This window comes from Lontra canadensis, unplaced genomic scaffold (assembly GCF_010015895.1).
Source record: "Lontra canadensis isolate GAN:19392208 unplaced genomic scaffold, GSC_riverotter_1.0 scaffold33, whole genome shotgun sequence".
Taxonomy (NCBI): Eukaryota; Metazoa; Chordata; class Mammalia; order Carnivora; family Mustelidae; genus Lontra; species Lontra canadensis.
In genome coordinates, this window is record NW_022631027.1 from 5,861,760 (window position 1) to 5,880,339 (window position 18,580).

The 18,580-nt window shown below is 38.0% G+C and overlaps 1 protein-coding gene across 1 annotated transcript in view; it reads left to right on the forward strand.

Moving 5' to 3' along the window:
• BRDT (bromodomain testis associated) overlaps window positions 1-18,580 on the forward strand; it is a 76,027-nt gene that overhangs the window by 46,456 nt on the left and 10,991 nt on the right. Inside the window, exon 16 of the mRNA XM_032867118.1 lies at window positions 2,616-2,716. Within this exon, the coding sequence (XP_032723009.1) occupies window positions 2,616-2,716 (101 nt within the window). The remainder of the gene's footprint in view (window positions 1-2,615; window positions 2,717-18,580) is intronic.

Genomic DNA, 18,580 nt, shown 5'->3' on the forward strand with positions numbered 1-18,580 from the left:
AGTAGGGGGAAAAAATGAAGTAATGGGAAGAAAGAAAAGTGAAAGGTTGAAAAAAATTACAAAGGTAGAATGAGCAGGTCTGCAAAAGATAAATATATGCTAGATTTTAAAAACAAAGTATAAGCTTCAGTGGCTCAGAGAATATGGGCTAGATTCTGGTGAGGGTTGAAAAACTAAGTCTGAGGAAAGAGAAGTTTTGTGGTGTTTTGCAGTACCAAAGGGTCATCCCCATAAGAATGTTTTTCAGAGAGTTGGACTCTTGACATACTTGGCAGGCTTCTGTGACACTATTTTCTTCATCATCCCATCTCTTTGAGTATTCCTTATAAGTATCCACCCGTTTTTAAATGCTGATAATACTCTGAGTTATATCATTAAGCCTTTATCTTATTTATTTCAGAGTATTCCAGCCATGTTCCAAAGCCTAGGTTTACTAAGCTCGTAGTGATCCCCTCAACTTATAGCAGTAGGCTTGGAACAGCCTTCCCATTTACCCAGGTCTGCCGTACATTGATTATTTTCTACTTACTATAATGTGTAAAAGGTTGGGAGGCAGTGAGCTCTACATTCTGCCTGAGTGATCTTGGTCTCTGTGACTTCTAGTCTCATTTTTACAAATCAAGCATCCAGGCTTCATACATATTTATACAACTCTAATGAACCTCTTTTCTTAAACATCACATAGGCATGTCAAACATAGCATGCCAAAACTGAATTTCCCTATTTTAATCCCCACATTTTACTCTTTCCTCTTTTTTTTTTTTTTGCTTTAGAATAAAACACTATTGCTTTCTTACCTACCAACAGGACTGGCCTGCATGCCACAGTGGACCCTGGGCTCAGGGTATGTGTAGGCTGTGAGAAGGAGATGATGACTAGGAGGCTGCTTTGAAGGAAAGGAGTGGTCTGGCAGCTAGGCTCAAGAGCCCCTCAGCTTCACTTCCACCAATGGGTAGACCTTGTAAAGGAGTCATGGCAGGCTGTGGCTGTGCCACCAGTAAGATGAAGAAATTCCTGGAAATCTAGCTGCCCATCAAAGTTGAGGTCCAGTTTTTTCATCATGCAGTGACACCAGGATCCTTCTGGTTCTTTGTGAAGGCAGCCAGTTCTGTATTCATGAAGGTTAGCAACTCTGTCTTGGAGAGTGCAGTTGTTACCCTCCTATCCAGCACACTTCTGGAAAACAATAATCAAAAAGACCATGCACTGCTCGGTCTCAGTAGGCCTGGACATTTTGCCATGTGTGCGTGGAGCAGGCACAGAGCCTGTGACCAGGTGGCAGCCATGCTATTCCTCTTTAACTCTTGGTAATAGCACTGCCACTACTTATCTCAGCCAACTGAGAGTCAGTTAGAATTTACTTCTGTTGACATACATGCTCTTTTTACTTCTTACAATAATCTTAAATAATATCTCACCTTAAGCACAAAAGGTATGTAGTTGTAAACTTAAAGCTTAACTTCCTATTTTTTCCATTTCTTGTTGAGCTGAGAAAATATAGGCATATTGGGCTATGTAGGGACCTACAAATTTAATCTTTGTTCTGTCATTCATGCCTCTATTGTAACTTTTTTCTCACCCTTCTGTGCTCACTCCCATCCCTTGATGTTCCTCTCTTCTTTAAGCCTCAACTTCAACTAGTAGGATTTGGCCAGAGAATCAGTCAAGGGATTGATGAGTAGTAGAAGCTTAAATGTAAGTTCCTACAGTATGTAAGTGCCTAGATTTCTGTGAACTTGAATCAGTTAACAAAGATAGCGACATAGTTTTCATTTGTCTACTTTGTCGTTTTGCTTCTTGTTAGGGCCTTTAGAAAAGTATTAGGGAGAACTAAAAGAGAAATGACCCAAGAAAGTTCATGCATCAGAATGTTCTTTGTTGCATATGACAGAAAAGTCAGTAAAAGATGGCTTGAACAATAGAAGTTATTTTGTTAGCATTTACAATCACCAGTCCAAAAGTAGGTTATTTAGGCATGGTTTGAACAAGGCTTAAGCTCGTTTTCTGTAGTTATCTTTACCAATAATAAATGAAATATTTGTATGAAAGTTTAACAGCTAATTGGATTTCATAGTTTGTTCTCTTCACCCGAATCAAGCCAACTTTTGCATTTTATACTCTTCTCCTCACTAGCTATTCTAGATATTTAATGTCTTAGTTCTTCCATTCTTTGTGTTTTGTTTTTAATTTCACCAAGAAGTATCTTTCCCTGTGAGCCCTGCATTGTCTTAGGCCTGCTCTTTCCTAAATGACTCCCTAGTGTTGGGGTAGCCTAATGAAAACCCGTCTCTGGAGCGGAGGTCAGCTTGCGCACTAGAGGACTGCTGTACCATGGGGACAGGTGGAACAGATTTTGGTGGGCGAGCCACAGTGTCAGTTATCCTTAATGTAGACAAAACAAAAGGACATAAATTTCAAGTGAAAAAATGTTTATTTTACAGTATAACAGTTCATCAACTAAGAATATTCCAAAGTTAAAACCACATAAAAAATTAATCATTTTGTTTTCATAGTTTCTGGCCTGGGGGTGGGGTCAGGAAGGGAGAGAAAGTCAAATTATGGACAAACAAAATGAAGTTTCTTGATTATACTGTTCTAAAAATGTGTGCATCTAGGTGATTCTGAACAGCATTTGAACGGCCTAACTGTGATGCATCAGTGTGGTGATAATGACACAGCGGTGTTAGAATCTGAATGTCAGGTATCCGTGCAGAAGGTAAGAGTGATGTTATTTTTTCCCCACAGATCTTGGGGATTAAAAACTGAACATAGAGGTGGCACAAGGGGTATTTTCAGACTTGACTTGAATGAGATTTTGGATCTCTAGGCCTATTTAATTTAAAAAAAAGTATTTTTTGGTGTATTTTTTTAAAAAGTTACTTGTGAACAACACCTTCCTTCTCCCTTCTACCATAAGTTCTCATGCTTGTGTTTAATGTAAGTTCTGTAATGCTGGTGTGTGCTAGCTATCCTAATGTTAAAGCATGTCATAAAGCTGTCTTTTAGAATCTGTTATGGGGGATTTCCTAATGGAATCTTTTGTGCACTTACTCTCAAACTACACATCAATCATTCTTTCAATAAATATTATAGACATTTGGGATGCTTTAGATATATCAGGTGTTCTTCTAGGCATTTGAGTCATTCTCAGAAACTTACTATGAAGGAAATGTTTATATATCCTCTTTTCCCTCCCTCCCTTCCTCTCTTCCATTTTTCATCTCTTCCTTTCTTTCTTTCCTTTATTTTTTACTTGCAAGGATATCAGAGGACAATTTTTATTATTTCTAAGTGTTTGCCCACACTTAGGAATAGCTAACATTTCACCATATGGAGCATACTGATTTAGTCCTTGTGTTTTCTTAGTATTTATAATTTTCTTAGATAATTTTGTGCTAATAATTATTATCATCAAAGATTATGTTGAATTTGGGTGTTCTGTTAAATAAGAATCATTTTTAAAAGTGCCTTTCCTGGGGCACCTGGATGGCTCGGTTGGTTAAGCATCTGCCTTCAGCCCAGGTCATGATCCCGGGATTGTGATATCGAGCCCCGCATTGGGCTCCCTGCTCAGCGAGGAGTCTGCTCCCTCTGCCTCTGCTCCCCTGCTGTGCTCTTGCGTGCACTGTTGTCTCTCTCTCTCTCAAATAAATCTATTTTTTTTAAAAGTGCCTTTTCTGATATCCAAAGTTAGTTTTTTGTTTTACTGGTCTTTGTTTTAATAACAGAAGTGTTGCCCATCCCCTTTACAATGGAAAGAATAGTGCCACAGTATTTCTTAAATTGGCTTAACTATAATCTTTGTTTCTAACTTAACACAACTGTTTATAATTTTGACTGACCCAAAATAAAGTTTGAAAACAATAAGGAAATTTCCAAAAGGTCAAAATAACAGCAAAGCATGTAATGTATGTCATACTGTTGCAGTTTGTGCCATAGGTAAAAGTGACATGTCTACTTTGTTTATTTCTTATGCCTAGCATGTAGCAGAAACTGAACTGTTGAAATGAAAGCTTAAGAAGGAGTAGGATTATGTGGCTTGTTCTCTTCAGAGCAAACTTGTTTCCATTCTTGATATTCCCTACCATTGCTCCCTATCAGCAGTGTTACCTCCTATTGAGGAGAGAGGTTATAGAGTATCAGTGCTAGAAGAGATTTTTGAGTATTAGTCTGTGTGCCTAAACTATAGCTCAGGTGGTTCAAGCATCTTGGTCAAATAAGAGCAAGGACTAAAACAAATTTCAACAAACATTGAACCTCTGGTCTTTTTACTCAAACCCTGGCTTTGCCATTCTTCTCTTACTTAAGCCTCAGGAAAAGATCTCTCTTACTACCAACACTAACTCATTTCTGTTCTTAATTCTCTTGTATTCAGCAGATTTATTATGGAGGTCTCCTGCCATCTCTGTGGTCTCTATTACTCATTTTTTGTTGTATTTTCCTACTACCTGTTTACATTTTAAACCAGGGTTTCTCTCGTTGAACACGGTTAACATTTTGGGCTTGGATAAGTCTGTGTCAGCGGCAGGGCTGTGCATTGTAAAATGCTGGAACCTTAACTTCTCCCCCACTGGATGCTAGTAGCACCTTTTCCCCCACCCCCATGGGACAACCTATAAAGCATGTACTTACACTGCCATGTGTCTCTCCTGGGCTGAGGGGAATCACCCCCAAGTGAGAACCAGTGCCTTAGTTTTGCCTAGCATCTAGCTGCTCTTCTGTCCCTGTTGTTTGCCCTATCAGAGGAACCAGTGACCTCTAAAATTGTTGCATCCTTCCCAAAGTCTTCATAGGGTAAGAAACCAGGATGTTCTACTTCTTTATCTGATTGAACATCCACTACGGTGATTTCAGTTTTAGTGTCTCTGCAGATGACTCAAATATATATTTCTAGTCCTGACCTCCTATACTTTTTAAACATTTTTGATGACTTCTCAGTGTCCTGCAGACAAGAAGTTGCTATATTCTTTTGAGTTTCACTTCTAATATGTCTCCTTTTCTATTTCCACCTCACAAACTAGTATTTACCACCTTTAATCTGAGCTCTTTTAAACATTTATAACTGGTCTGACTTAAGATCCTCCTTATTCGAATCCATTCTACTTTAAGCATTATGTTCCTCTTGATGTGTTCCTCTGATTTTACTCATCTGTATGAAAATACCACTGGTTTCTAACTTTGACTACAGAATGAACATTAAACACCTTTGTGATACTGAGCTAGCTTTTTACTCCTAATTAGATGCCTTGTAACTCATTGCAACTGAACTATTCTTTTCACCCCAGGTACTCATTTTATATCTTTAATTATATGCATACTTTGATGAGGAATACTTGCCATTCTCATCTCCACCTTACTAGTCTTCTTGTTCTTTGTGATACCTGAAAAACTGTGCTGTACTCCAAACTCACATATGAAGTTTATTGCTTTAGTATCAGCCAAAACTTCATTGGAATTTAGTAAAAATTTTAGGCACAAAGCTAGAAACCAATTTTCATTCTTCCTTTATTCCCTGTTTAATATAATGCCAGGTTTTACCATGGTTGCCTCAGACCTCTATCTGAAGATGAGATGAGTATTTTTTTTTAAGATTTTTATTTATTTATTTGACAGAGAGAGATCACAAGTAGGCAGAGAGGCAGGCAGAGAGAGAGAGGGAAGCAGGCTCCCTGCTGAGCAGAGAGCCCAATACGGAGCTTGATCCCAGGACCCTGAGATCATGACCTGAGCTGAAAGCAGAGGCTTTAACCCACTGAGCCACCCAGGCGCCCCTGAAGATGAGATGCTTTAAATGACCAAGTAGTCATAAGAATTCTGCAACTGGTATTTAGCCTGTTCCGTGAGTAAGAACAGAATAGATTTTATTGGCAGCATATGGCAAACACTTCCAAAGGACATCTAGGTGACCACTGGTGATGTCTGACTCCTTTTATTTCTTTGGGACAGAAGTTAAAGTCCCATGAGTATATCTAGTCACACATTTCCTTATGCTTTATCTGGGACCCTTGACAAATTTCTCCCTAGTATTTCATGGAAAAATATGAAAAGAGCAATTAAGCATACTTACTATGGAGAAAATTATAAAAAAATAAATTTCAACAGAGGATGTTTCGGTATTATATAATCCTCTTCTTTCCTTACACAGTAGGCAGGTTAACTCTTTTTTTTTAAATTGAGATATAATAAACATGAAGTGTTAGTTTTCAGATGTACAGCATAGTGATTCATTATTTGTGTATAATAATTCAATATTTGTAATGTGAAATGATCACCACAGTAAGTCTAGTGTCACACAGTTACAAGTTGTTTTTCTTGCGATGCAGACTTTTAAGGTCTATTCTTTTAACAATTTTCAAATATAATCTAGTGTTATTAACTGTTAGTCACCATGCTATATATTACATCTACTGAACTTACTTATTTTATAGCTGGAAGTTTGTACCTTTTTTTTTTTTAAGATTTTATGTATTTATTTGACAGAGAGAGATCACAAGTAGGCAGAGAGGCAGGCAGAGAGAGAGAGGAAACCTGCTCCCTGCCGAGCAGAGAGCCCAATGCGGGGCTCAATCCCAGGACCCTGAGATCATGATCTGAGCTGAGGGCAGAGGCCTAATCCACTGAGCCACCCAGGCATCCCAAAAGTTTGTACCTTTTGATCCCCTTCATTCAATTTCCCCACTCCTCACCACACTCCTCTGGCAGCCACGAATCTGTTCAGAGTTTGGTTTCATTTTTTTTGTTTAGATTCCACGTATAAGTGGAATCCTACATTATTTATTTTTCTGTTTTATTTCACTTAGCATAATGCCTCCCAAATCAACCCATGTTGCTACAAATGGCAAGATTTCCTTTTTTATGGTTATTTTTAATTTAATTTTTTGAGGAACTTCTATACTGTTTTCATTAGTAGCCATACTGGTTTATATGCCCATCAACAGTATGCAAGGATTCCCTTTTCTTTACATCCTCACCAGTACTTGTTATCTCTTATATTCTTGATGATAGCCATTCTAACAGGTGTGAAATGATACCTCATTGTGGTTTTGATATGCATTTTTCTGGTGGCTAGTGATGTTTAGCACCTTTTCATGGACCTGTTGTCCATTTGTATATTTTCTTTGGAAAAATGTTCAGATCTTCTGTTTGTTTTTTAAATGGATTGTTTGAGTATTTTGTTATTGAGTTGTATGAGTTCTTTATGTATTTTGGATATTAACCTGTTATCACATACATGATTTGCAGATATTTTCTCCAGTAGCTGACCTTTTTTGTTGGTTTCCTTTGCTGTACAGAGCATGGAACTGTCCAGTTTTCCCAGCACCATTTATTGAAGAGACTATCCTTTGCTCATTCTATACTCCTCACTCCTTTGCTGTATATTAATGGACCAAATTTGTGTGATTTTATTTCTGGGCTCTGTTCTGTTCAAGTGATCTGTGTATCTGTTTTTAGGTAAATACCATACTATTGTGATTACGATAGCTTTGTAATATAGTTTGAAATTAGGAAGCATGATGCTAATTTTGTTCTTTTTCAAGATTTCTTTGACCCTTCGAGGTCTTTTGTGGTTCCATACAGATATTAATATTGTTCAGTTTCTGTGAAAAATGCCTTTGAAATTTTGGTAGGACTTCATTGACTCTGTAGATTGCCTTGGGTATATTTTAACAATATTCTTTCTTTCAATCCATGTGCATGGAATATTTTCTCATTTATTTGTGTCTTCAATTTCTTTTACCAGTTTCTTTCACAAGTCTTAGAGTTTTCAGTGTATAGGTCTTTCATGCCCTTAGTTTATTATTCCTAGGTATTTTGTCCTTTTTGATGTGGTTATAAATGTAATTGTATTTTTAATGTCTTTTTCTGATAGTTTGTCATCAGTGTATGAAAACAGCATGAATTTTTGTAAAATGATTTTGTAACTAGCAAATCTACTGAATTTAATAGTTCTAATAGGGTTTTATTCTTGTTGAGCCTATAGGGTTCTGTATACTATCACGTAATCTGCAAATACTGACAGTTTTACTTATGATTTGAGTGCCTTTTATATATTTTTCCTGCCAAATTGCTCTTGCTAGACTTACAATACCATGTTGAATAGAATTGGCAAGAGTGGGCATCCTTATTTTGTTCTTGATAGTAGAGGAAAAGCTTTCTTCTTTCACTGTTGAGTATGTTATTAGCTGTGGTTCTTGTCATATATAGCTTTTATTGTGTGAGACACCTTAACTCTGTGCCCACTTTGTTGAGACTTTTTATCACCCCAACAGCTGTTGGTGCACCTGGGTGGCATAGTCAGTTAAGCATCTGACTCCTGGGATTGGCTCAGGTTGTGATCTCAGGGTCATGGGATCGAGCCCCCACATTGGCCTCTGTGCTAGGCTTGGAGTCTGCTTGGGTTTCTCTCTCCCTCTGCTCCCCCCCTTTCAAATAAATAAATTTTGTCATATGCTTTTTCTGTACCAGTTGAGGTAATCATATGATTCTTCTTCATTTTGTTATTGTGGTATATCATACTGATTGATGGATGTTGAACCATCCTTGCATTGCTGGAGTAAATCCTACTTGATTATGGTATATGATCCCTTTAATGTATTGTTGAATTGGGTTTGCTAATTTTTTTTGAGGACTTTTATATCTGTGTCCATCGAGGATATTGGTCTATATAATTTTCTTGTGTCCTTACCTGGTTTTGGTATCAGGGTAATCCTGGCTATAAAATGAATTTGGGGGGCGCCTGGGTGGCTCAGTGGGTTAAAGCCTCTGCCTTCAGCTCAGGTCATGATCTCAGGGTCTGGGATCAAGCCCCACATCGGCTCCCTGCTCAGCAGTGAGCCTGCTTCCTCCTCTCTCTGCCTGCCTCTCTGCCTACCTGTGATCTCTGTCTGTCAAATAAATAAATAAAATCTTTGAAAAAGAAGAAAAAATAATAAAATGAGTTTGGAAGAATCCCCCTCCTATTTTGGGGGAGAAGAGTTTGAGAAGGACTGGTATTCTTTAAATGTGAAGCCATCTGTTCTTGGATTTTTGTTTAGAGGCTTTTGATTGCTAACTTTTTGTCCTCACTAGAAATCAGTCTGTTAAAACTTTCTGTTTCATTACCATTAAGTCTTGAAAGATATGTATGTTTCTGGGAATTTATCCATTTCTTCCAGGTTCATTTCATTGACTTATAATGGTTCATTTAGTCTATTATGTTTGTATTTCTGTGGTATCAGTTATAATATTTTTCATTTGATTCTAATTATTTGAATCTTCCTTCTCTTGGTGAATCTAACTCAAGTTTTATCTTTTTTTTTTGTCTTTTCAAAAAATCAGCTTTTAGTTTAATTAATCTTTTCTCTTGTGCTTTAAAACTATTTCTGCCCTGATCTTTGTTATTTCCTTCCTTTTACTAACTTTGGGCTTTGTTCTTCTTTTTCTAGTTCCTTGAGGTACAAAGTTAGGTTAAGTGAGATCTTTCTTGTTTCATGATTTTATCACTGTAAACTTCCCTACTGAATGGCTTTTGCTATATCCCATACATTCTGCTAGTAGTATTTCATTTTCATTTGTTTCAAGATATTTATTATTTTTTAAGTTTCTTCCTTGAGCCACTGGTTGTTCAGTAGTAGCATGTTGTTTAATCTCTATATTTGTGAATTTTCCAGTTTATTCTTATAATTGATTTCTGGTTTCATATTATTGTGGTCAGCAATAATGCTTGATATAATTTCAGTCTTCTTACATTTATTCAGACTTGTTTTGCGGTATAACACATGATCTGTACTGGAGACTGTGGCAGTTTAACTCTTAGAAGGGCCTTCTAGACTTGCATTGTATAGTGTCCAGTATGGTAGCCTCTAACCACATGGTTATTGAGCCCTTGAAATGTTGCTAGTGCAACTGAGGAACTGAGATTTAAGCCTTATTTATTAATTAATTTAAAATTTAAAACTGATAGTTTAGTTTTTGAAAAACATAAGTATATTTGGAATAATAGTTTGATTGTGCATGTCTACTTTTTCAACTATACATTTTATGAAATGGGATTGTAAATCTTTGTCAAAGATTAATCATTGGTTTCTTTTTCTGTTCTGTATTCTGTTCATTGATTGATGTGTCTCTTTTTGTGCCAGTACCATACTGGTTTGATTGCTGTAGCTTAATAGCATATCTTGAAACCTGGGATTGTGATACTCCCAGTTTGATTCTTCTTTTCCAAGATTGCTTTGGATATTTGAGGTCTTTCTGGTTCCATACAGATTTTTTAAATAAAGATTTTATTCATTTATTTGAGAGGGAGAGAGAGAACATGAATGGGGTAAGGGGTGGAGGGAGAAGCTGAATTCCTGCTGAGCAGGAAGCTCAATGTGGGGCTTGATCCTGGGACTCCAGGATCATGACCTGAACTGAAGTCAGATACTTAACTGACTGAGCCACCTAGGCACCCATGTTTCCATACAAATTTTAGGATTATTTGTTCTAGCTTTGTGAAAAATTGTATTTATATTTGATATTGATTGCATTAAATCTATAGATTGTCTTGGGTAGTGTGGACATTTTAACAATATTTGTCCTTCCAATCCATGAGCATGAAATACCTTCTATTTGTTTGTGTCATCTTCGGTTTCTTTTATCAGTATTTTATACTTCTCAGAGTAGAGGTTTTTCACCTCCTTGGTTAAGTTTATTCCTAAGATGTCTACTATTTTTGGTGCAATTGTAAGTGGGATTGTTTTCTTAGTTTCTCTTTCTGCTACTGCATTATGAGTGTATAGAAATGCGATGGAATTCTGTATATTGATTTTTTTTTTTTTGGTATACTGATTTTATTGTACCCTGTGACTTTACTGAATTCATTTATCAGTTCTAGTAGTTTTTTTGGTGAAGTACTTGGGGTTTTCTAAACATAGTATCATGTCATCTGCAAATAGTGGAAGTTTTACTTCCTTACCAATGGCAATGCCTTTTATTTCTTTTTGTCTGGTTGTGTTTTTTTTGTTTTTTTTTTTTAAAGATTTTATTTATTGGAGAGGGCACGGATTGCGTGGAGCACTGGGTGTGGTGCAAAAGCAATGAATACTGTTACGCTGAAAATAAATAAATAAATAAAAGATTTTCTTTATTTATTTGAAAGAGAAAATGAGAAAGAGAGATAGCATGAGAATGGGGAGGGTCAAAGGGTGAAGTAGACTTCCCTCTGAGCAGGAAGCCCAATGCAGGACTTGATCTTGGGACTCCAGGATCATGACCTGAGCTAAAGGCAGTTACTTAACCAACTGAGCCACCCAGACACCCTCTCTTGTCTGGTTGTTAAAACTAGGACTTTCCAACTATGTTGAATAAAAATGATGAGAATGGGCATCCTTGTCTTTTTCCTGATCTTAGGGGAAAAGTTTCTATCTCACTTATTTCTGCTTCAATCTTTATCATTTCCTTCCGTCTGCTGACTTTAGGCTTTGTTTGTAGTTATCCTTCTAGCTTCTTTAGGTGTAAGGTTAGGTTGTCAATTTGAGGTTTCTTGTGCATCTTGAAGTAGGCCAGTATTGTTAAAAACTTCCCTCTTAGCATCCCAAAGATTTTGGATCATTGTGTTTTTATTTTCATTTGTCCCTACACATGTTTTTGTTTCCTCTTTGATCTCTTGGTTGAAAAATTCATTGTTCAGTAGCATGATATTTAACCTCCATATATTTGTGTTCTTTCCAGATTTATTCTTGAGGTTGACTGCTAGTTTCATAATGTTGTGGTTGGGAAAGATGTGTGACATGACTTTGATCTTTTTGAATTTGTCGAGATTTATTCTGTGGCCTAACATGTGATCCATACTGGAGAGTGCTGTGTTTCCACTTGAAAAGAATGTGTATTCTGCTGGTTTAGGATAGCATGTTCTGACTATATCTTTTGGCTCCATCTGATCCAGTGTGTCATTCAAAGCCACTCTTTCCTCTTGATTTTCCATCTTGATAATATATCATCAATGTAAGTCAGGTGTTAAAGTCCTCTACTATATTATATTGCTATTAATTACTTCCTTTATGTTTGTTATTAGCTGCTTTATATATTTGGGTGCTCCTATCTTGGGTGCATAGATAGGTACAACTGTTAGATCTTCTTGTTATGTCTCTTGTTTCAGTCTTTGTTTTAAGGTCTGTTTTATCCACCCATAACCAGGAAGGAAATTGAAGCAGTAATCAAAAAATCTACAAACAAACAAGAGCCCAGGGCCAGATGGCTTCCCAGGGGAAATCTACCAAACATTTAAAGTCGTGTTTGTGGGGCTCCTGGGTGGTTCAGTGGGTTAAAGTCTCTGCCTTCGGCTCAGGTCATGATCTCAGGGTTGTGGGATCCAGCCCCACATCAGGCTCTTTGCTCAGCAGGGAGCCTGCTTCCCTCTCTCTCTCTGCCTGCCTCTCTGCCTACTTGTGAACTCTGTCAAATAAATAAATAAAATCTTTAAAAAAATAAATAGGGGCGCCTGGGTGGCTCAGTGGGTTAAGCCGCTGCCTTCGGCTCAGGTCATGATCCCGGGGTCCTGGGATCGAGCCCCGCATCGGGCTCTCTGCTCAGCAGGGAGCCTGCTTCCCTCTCTCTCTCTCTCTGCCTGCCTCTCTGCCTGCTTGTGATCTCTGTCTGTCAAATAAATAAATAAAATCTTAAAAAATAAATAAATAAATAAATAAATAAATAAATAAAAGGATTATTCACCATGACCAAGTGGGATTTATTCCTGGGCTGCAAGGTTGGTTCAATAACTGCAAATCAATCAATACGATAATACTACTTAATAAAAGAAAGGATAAGAGCGATATGATACTTTCAGGAGATGGAGAAAAAACATTTGACAAAGTACAACACATCCTTTCTTGATTAAAACTCTTCACATTGTAAGGATAGAGGGTACATACCTCAATATCATAAAAGCTGTCTATGAAAAACTTCCAGCGAATATCATTGTCAGTGAGGAAAAACTGACAGCTTTTTCCCTAAGGTCAAGAACATGGCAGGGATCTCCACTATCACCACTGCTGTTCAACATAGTACTAATGATGAATAATATGTTGGCTAAATGAACATAAAACAAGATTATAATAAAAAATATTTCAAAAATCACATACACAAAAAATGTCTATGCTACCTAGAGCAATCTATTCATTCAAAACAATCACTGTCAAAATACCATTAACTTTCTTCATAGAACTGGGGCAAATAATCCTAAAATTTGTATGGAACCAGAAAAGACCCTGAATAGCTTAAAGGAACATTGAAAAAAAAAAAACCCAAAGCTGGTGGCATCACAATTCTAGACTTCAAGCTCTATTACAAAGCTGTAATCATTAAGACAGTATGGTACTGGCCCAAAACAGACACATTCATCAGTGGAACAGAATAGAGAACTCAGAAAAGGACCCTCAACTCATCTTCGACAAAGCAGGAAAGAATATCCAATGGAAAAAAAGACCGTCTCTTCAACAAATGGTGTTGGGAAAATTAGACAGCGACATGCAGAAGAATGAAGCTGGGCCATTTCCTGTCACTATACACAAAAATAGACTCAAAATGGATGAAAGACCTCCGTGTGAGACAGGAATCCAAATCCTAGAGGAGAACACAGGCAGCAACCTTTGGACTTCAGCTATAGCAATTTCTTGCTAGACACATCTCCAAAGGCAAGGGAAGCAAAAATGAAAATGAACTATTGGGACTTCATCAAGATCAAAAGCTTCTGGGGCGCCTGGGTGGCTCAGTGGGTTAAAGCCTCTGCCTTCGGCTCAGGTCATGATCTCAGGGTCCTGGGATCGAGCCCCGCATCGGGCTCTCTGCTCTGCGGGGAGTCTGCTTCCCTCTCTCTCTGCCTGCCTCTCTGCCTACTTGTGATCTCTCTCTGTCAAATAAATAAATAAAATCTTTAAAAAAAAAAAAAAAGCTTCTGCACAGCAAAGGAAACAGTCAACAAAACCAAAAGACAACTGACAGAATGGGAGAAGATAACTTGCAAATGACATATCAAATAAAGGGCTAGTATCAAAAATCTGTGAAGAACTTATCAAACGCAACACCCAAAGAACAAATAATCTAATCAAGAAATGGGCAGAGGACATGAACAGACATTTCTGCAAAGAAGACATCCAGATGGCCAACAGACACATAAAAAAGTGCTCAACATCACTTGGCATCAGGGAAATACAAATCAAAACCACAACGAGATACCACCTCACACCAGTCAGAATGGCTAAAATTAACCAGTCAGGAAATGACAGATGTTGGCAAGGATGCAGAGAAAGGGGAACCCTTCTACACTGTTGGTGGGTATGCAAGCTGGTGCAGCCACTCTGGAAAACAGTATGGAGGTTCCTCAAAATTTGAAAATAGAACTACCCGACAACCCAGCAATCACTCTATGGGATATTTACCCTAAAAATACAAATGTAGTGATTGAAAGGGGCAAATGGCCATGAATGTTTATAGCAGCAATGTCCACAATAGCCAAACTATGGACAGAACATAGATGCATCAACAGAGAAATAGATGAAGAAGATGTGGTAAACACACACACACACACACACAGAGGAATATTACATAGCCATCAAAAAATGAAATCTTACCATTTCCAACAACATGGTTGGAATTAGAGGGTATTATGCTAACTAAGCAAAATAGAGAAAGACTGTTATCATAGGATATCACTGATGTTTGAAATTTGAGAAACAAGTCAGAGGAGCATAGGGGAAGGGAGGAGAAGAGAGGGAAAAATGAAATAAGATGAAACCAGAGAAGGAGACAAACCTGTAAGGATGTTTGGTCTCGGGAAACAAACTGAGGGCTACTGGAGTGAGGCGGGTGGGAGGGTTGGGGTGGCTGAATGATGTATGTTGAGGGAGCGGTATCTGTTAGTGAGTGCTGTGTATTATGAAGGACTTAAGAATCACAGACATGTACCCCTGAAACAAAGAATACATTGTACGTTAATTTAAAAAAAATTAAAAACTAAAAAAGAGGGGCATTACAGGGTAGACATTTAATGAAATAATTGTAGCTTTAACAGGAATGTTCTTTAGCATAATGGATTTTTTTCACACTGAAAATGTGTGGCAGTTAAAGAACACAATAACTAATGACTGTTTATATAGTTTGAGGTCACTAATGGCTATGTTTTCATGACCAACGGGTGGTTTTTTTTTTAAGTTTTTATTTATTTATTTGACAGAGATCACAAGTAGGAAGAGAGGCAGGCAGAGAGAGAGAGAAGGAAGCAGGCTCTCTCTGAAGAGCAGAGAACCCAATGCGGGGCTTGGTCCCAGGACCCTGAGATCATGACCTGAGCCTAAAGCAGAGACTTTAACCCACTGAGCCACCCAGGTGCCCCTGCCCAACAGTTTGACCAACCATTACTTTTGTACCGTGAGGGCAAATGTCAACACAGGGAAAACGGTGTGAATAATGTTTCAGTATTATTATGGAAAGTGTTTTGATCTTGTGGACTCCCTACAAATATCTGAGGACCTTCAAAGATCCATGGATCACATTTTGAGAACCATTTCTGTATAGGAATCTATTGAAATAAATATACCACACTAAATTAAAAAAAAATAAAAAGAATAAAGTCTGTTTTGTCCAATACAAGTATTGCTCTCATGGTTTTTCTTTCTTTTCCACTCACATGGTAAATGTTTTTCCATCCATTCACTTTGAATCTGCATGTGTCGTTAGTATGAAATGAGTCTCTTGGAGACAGCATATTGGTGAGCCTTGCTCCTTTATCCATTCCATCACCATTTGTCTTTTGATTGGAGTGTTTAGTCCATTTTCGTTCAAAGTAATTATTGATAGGTATGGACTAAATGCCATTTTGTTGATTGTTTTATGGTTATTTTTGTAGGTCTTCCCTGTTCCTGATTTTTTTCTTGTTCTCTTCTCATACAGTTTGTTGGCTTTATTTAGTGATAGACTTGGATTCTCTTCTCTTCTTTCTCTCTCTTTTTTTTTTTTTGGCATATCTATTACTGGTTTTTAATTTTTGGTTACTGTTAGGTTTGTATGTAACATCTTATGCATATAGCAGTCTATATTAACTTGATGGTCCTTTAGGTTGGACCTATTCCTTACTACCGTCCACCCTACCCCCACTAAGTTTTAGGTATGTGGTATCATACCTTACATTCTTTTATTTTGTGAATCCCTTGACTAATTTTTGTAACTATACTTAATTTTACTGCTTTTTTGTTTCCTATTTTTCTTACTCCTAATTACGGTCTTTCTTCCACTCAGAGTCCTCTTTACTGTTTCTCACAGGGCTGGTTTAGTGGTAATGAATTCTTTTAACTTTGGGAAACTCTCTGTCTCCTTTTCTGAATGATAGGCTTTCTTGATAGAGTATTCTTTTTTTTAATTTTTAATTTCTTATAAACATATAATATATTTTTATCCCCAGGCGTATAGGTCTGTGAATCGCCAGGTTTACACACTTCACAGCACTCACCATAGCACATACCCTCCCCAATGTCCATACCCCCCCCCCAACTCCCCTTGATAGAGTATTCTTGATTACAGATTCTTTTTTTTCTTTCAGCATGTTGAATGTATCATACCACTTTTTTCTTGACTATACAGTTTCTGCTGAAAAATTAGCTGATAGCCTTATGGGGCTTTCCCTTAAATGTTTTCTTTTCTTCTGAAGCTTTTAAAACTATAGTTTGCAATTTTAATGACTATGTGTCGGGGTGCCTGAATGGCTCAGTTGTTAAGCATCTGCCTTCAGCTCAGGTCATTATCCCAGGGTCCTGGGATCAAACCTGGCATCAGGCTCCCTGCTCCACGGAAGCCTGCTTCTCCCTCTCCCACTCCCCCTGCTTGTGTTCCCTCTCTCACTCTGTCACACACTCTCTCTCTCTCTCAGTCTCTGACGAAAAAATAAAAAATTAATAAATAAAATCTTCTCAAAAATAAAATAATTACTATATGTCTTTGTATGGACCTCCTTGGATCAATTTTGCTGGGGCTTCTCTATGCCTCCTGGATCTGGATTTCTGGTTCCTTTCCCAGATTTGGGAAGTTTACAGTTATTACTTCTTCAAATAAATTTTCTCTTCCCTTTTCTGTCTCTCTTCTTTCTGGGATTCCTATAATGTGAATGTTATTATGCTTGATGGTTTTGCTGAGTTCCTTAAGTCTTGTTTCATCTTTTATTATTATTACTACTACTACTACTACTACTACTATTATTAGTTTCTCTCCTTTTCGGCTTGATTGTTTTCCATTACTGTACCCTCCAGGTTGCTGATCTGTTCTTGTGCTTCCCCTAGCCTACTATTTATTCCATCTGGTTATTTTTAATTTCACTTACTGAGTTCCTGTTCTCTGGTTTGTTCCTGTGTGTGTGTGTGTGTGTGTGTGTGTGTGTGTGTATGTGTTTTCTATCTCTTTTTTAATGGTTTCACTGAGGTCTTTCACTCTTGTCTGAAATCCAGGGAGTATCTTTATGACCAACAGTTAAATTTCTCTTCTAGTCATACTACTTATCTGTTTCATTTCAGGTCTCTGGCTATGACTTTGTCCTGTTCTTTCATTTGGGACATATTCCTCTTCTCATTTTGTCTAATTCTCTGTGTCTGTTTCTTTGTGTTACAAAAGTCAGCTACATCTACACTTGAAAGTAATGGGCTTTTGAAAAAGAGGTCATGTAGTACCCTTCCTTCAGTGCAGTGTTCCCTGTTTAACAGAACCTGGCACTTCAGGCATGTCTTCTGTGTATGTCACGTGTGCCTTACTGTTGTCGCTAAGCCACTTTTGCCTTCAGTCTACTTATGTGCAATGGCTTATTGCCTGTTGTAGGCAAGATTTGGTTCCAGTTTTGTTAGTGAGCCAGTCTTCAGTTGCTTTGGGTTTAAGTTGAGTCAGACCAGGCATTTGCCACAGAGGCAGTAGCATAGAACTGCTGAGTGCTTTCCCTGTGTTTTGTCCTGACAAGCTTTCATTGGTTGTTGGGTCCTGCAGCTAGACTAGATGTCTGGCCCCAGCCCATGGCTGGGGCTGCAGTTGGACTGCTGTGTATGTTTATCTTCCCTTCTCCCCAGAGTAGTGGTCACTTTGGAGTGGTACTCCACTCCAAAAGGCTGCTTGCACACTGCCAGGCTTGTGGCATCACTTTGGATGGTCTTAAGGGCATATTGGAGGGTGTAAGTACACAGGAGAATGCAGGGTAGGGCATGGTGCCAGCAAGAGCCACCTCAGTTCACTGGACTGGCATCAAGGCAAGCTGGGTTTTAGGGTCCAGGTTTGCAGAAGCATGGGGTAAGAGCAAGTGGTGTTAGCAAGTTATGTGGAGAGTGTTGTGATCATGCTGGTTCCAGGTGTCTAAGCTGGGGGTGAGGGGAGGGAAATGGTACCGACCAACTCCTTTGTTCCTGGAGAAGTCTATCATTGATTTCTGCCCCTATAACTCATGTCCACTGTACACTCTGAGATAAGTAAACAAATCTTCTTTTATATATATATGCACACACCCCAGAGGTTGCACACACCCATATTGGTGTTTCTGTTGCTGTTCTCCACAGTGCTCTTTGTTGTGCTCTCTGTAAGGACTTAGACTCTACCCTCC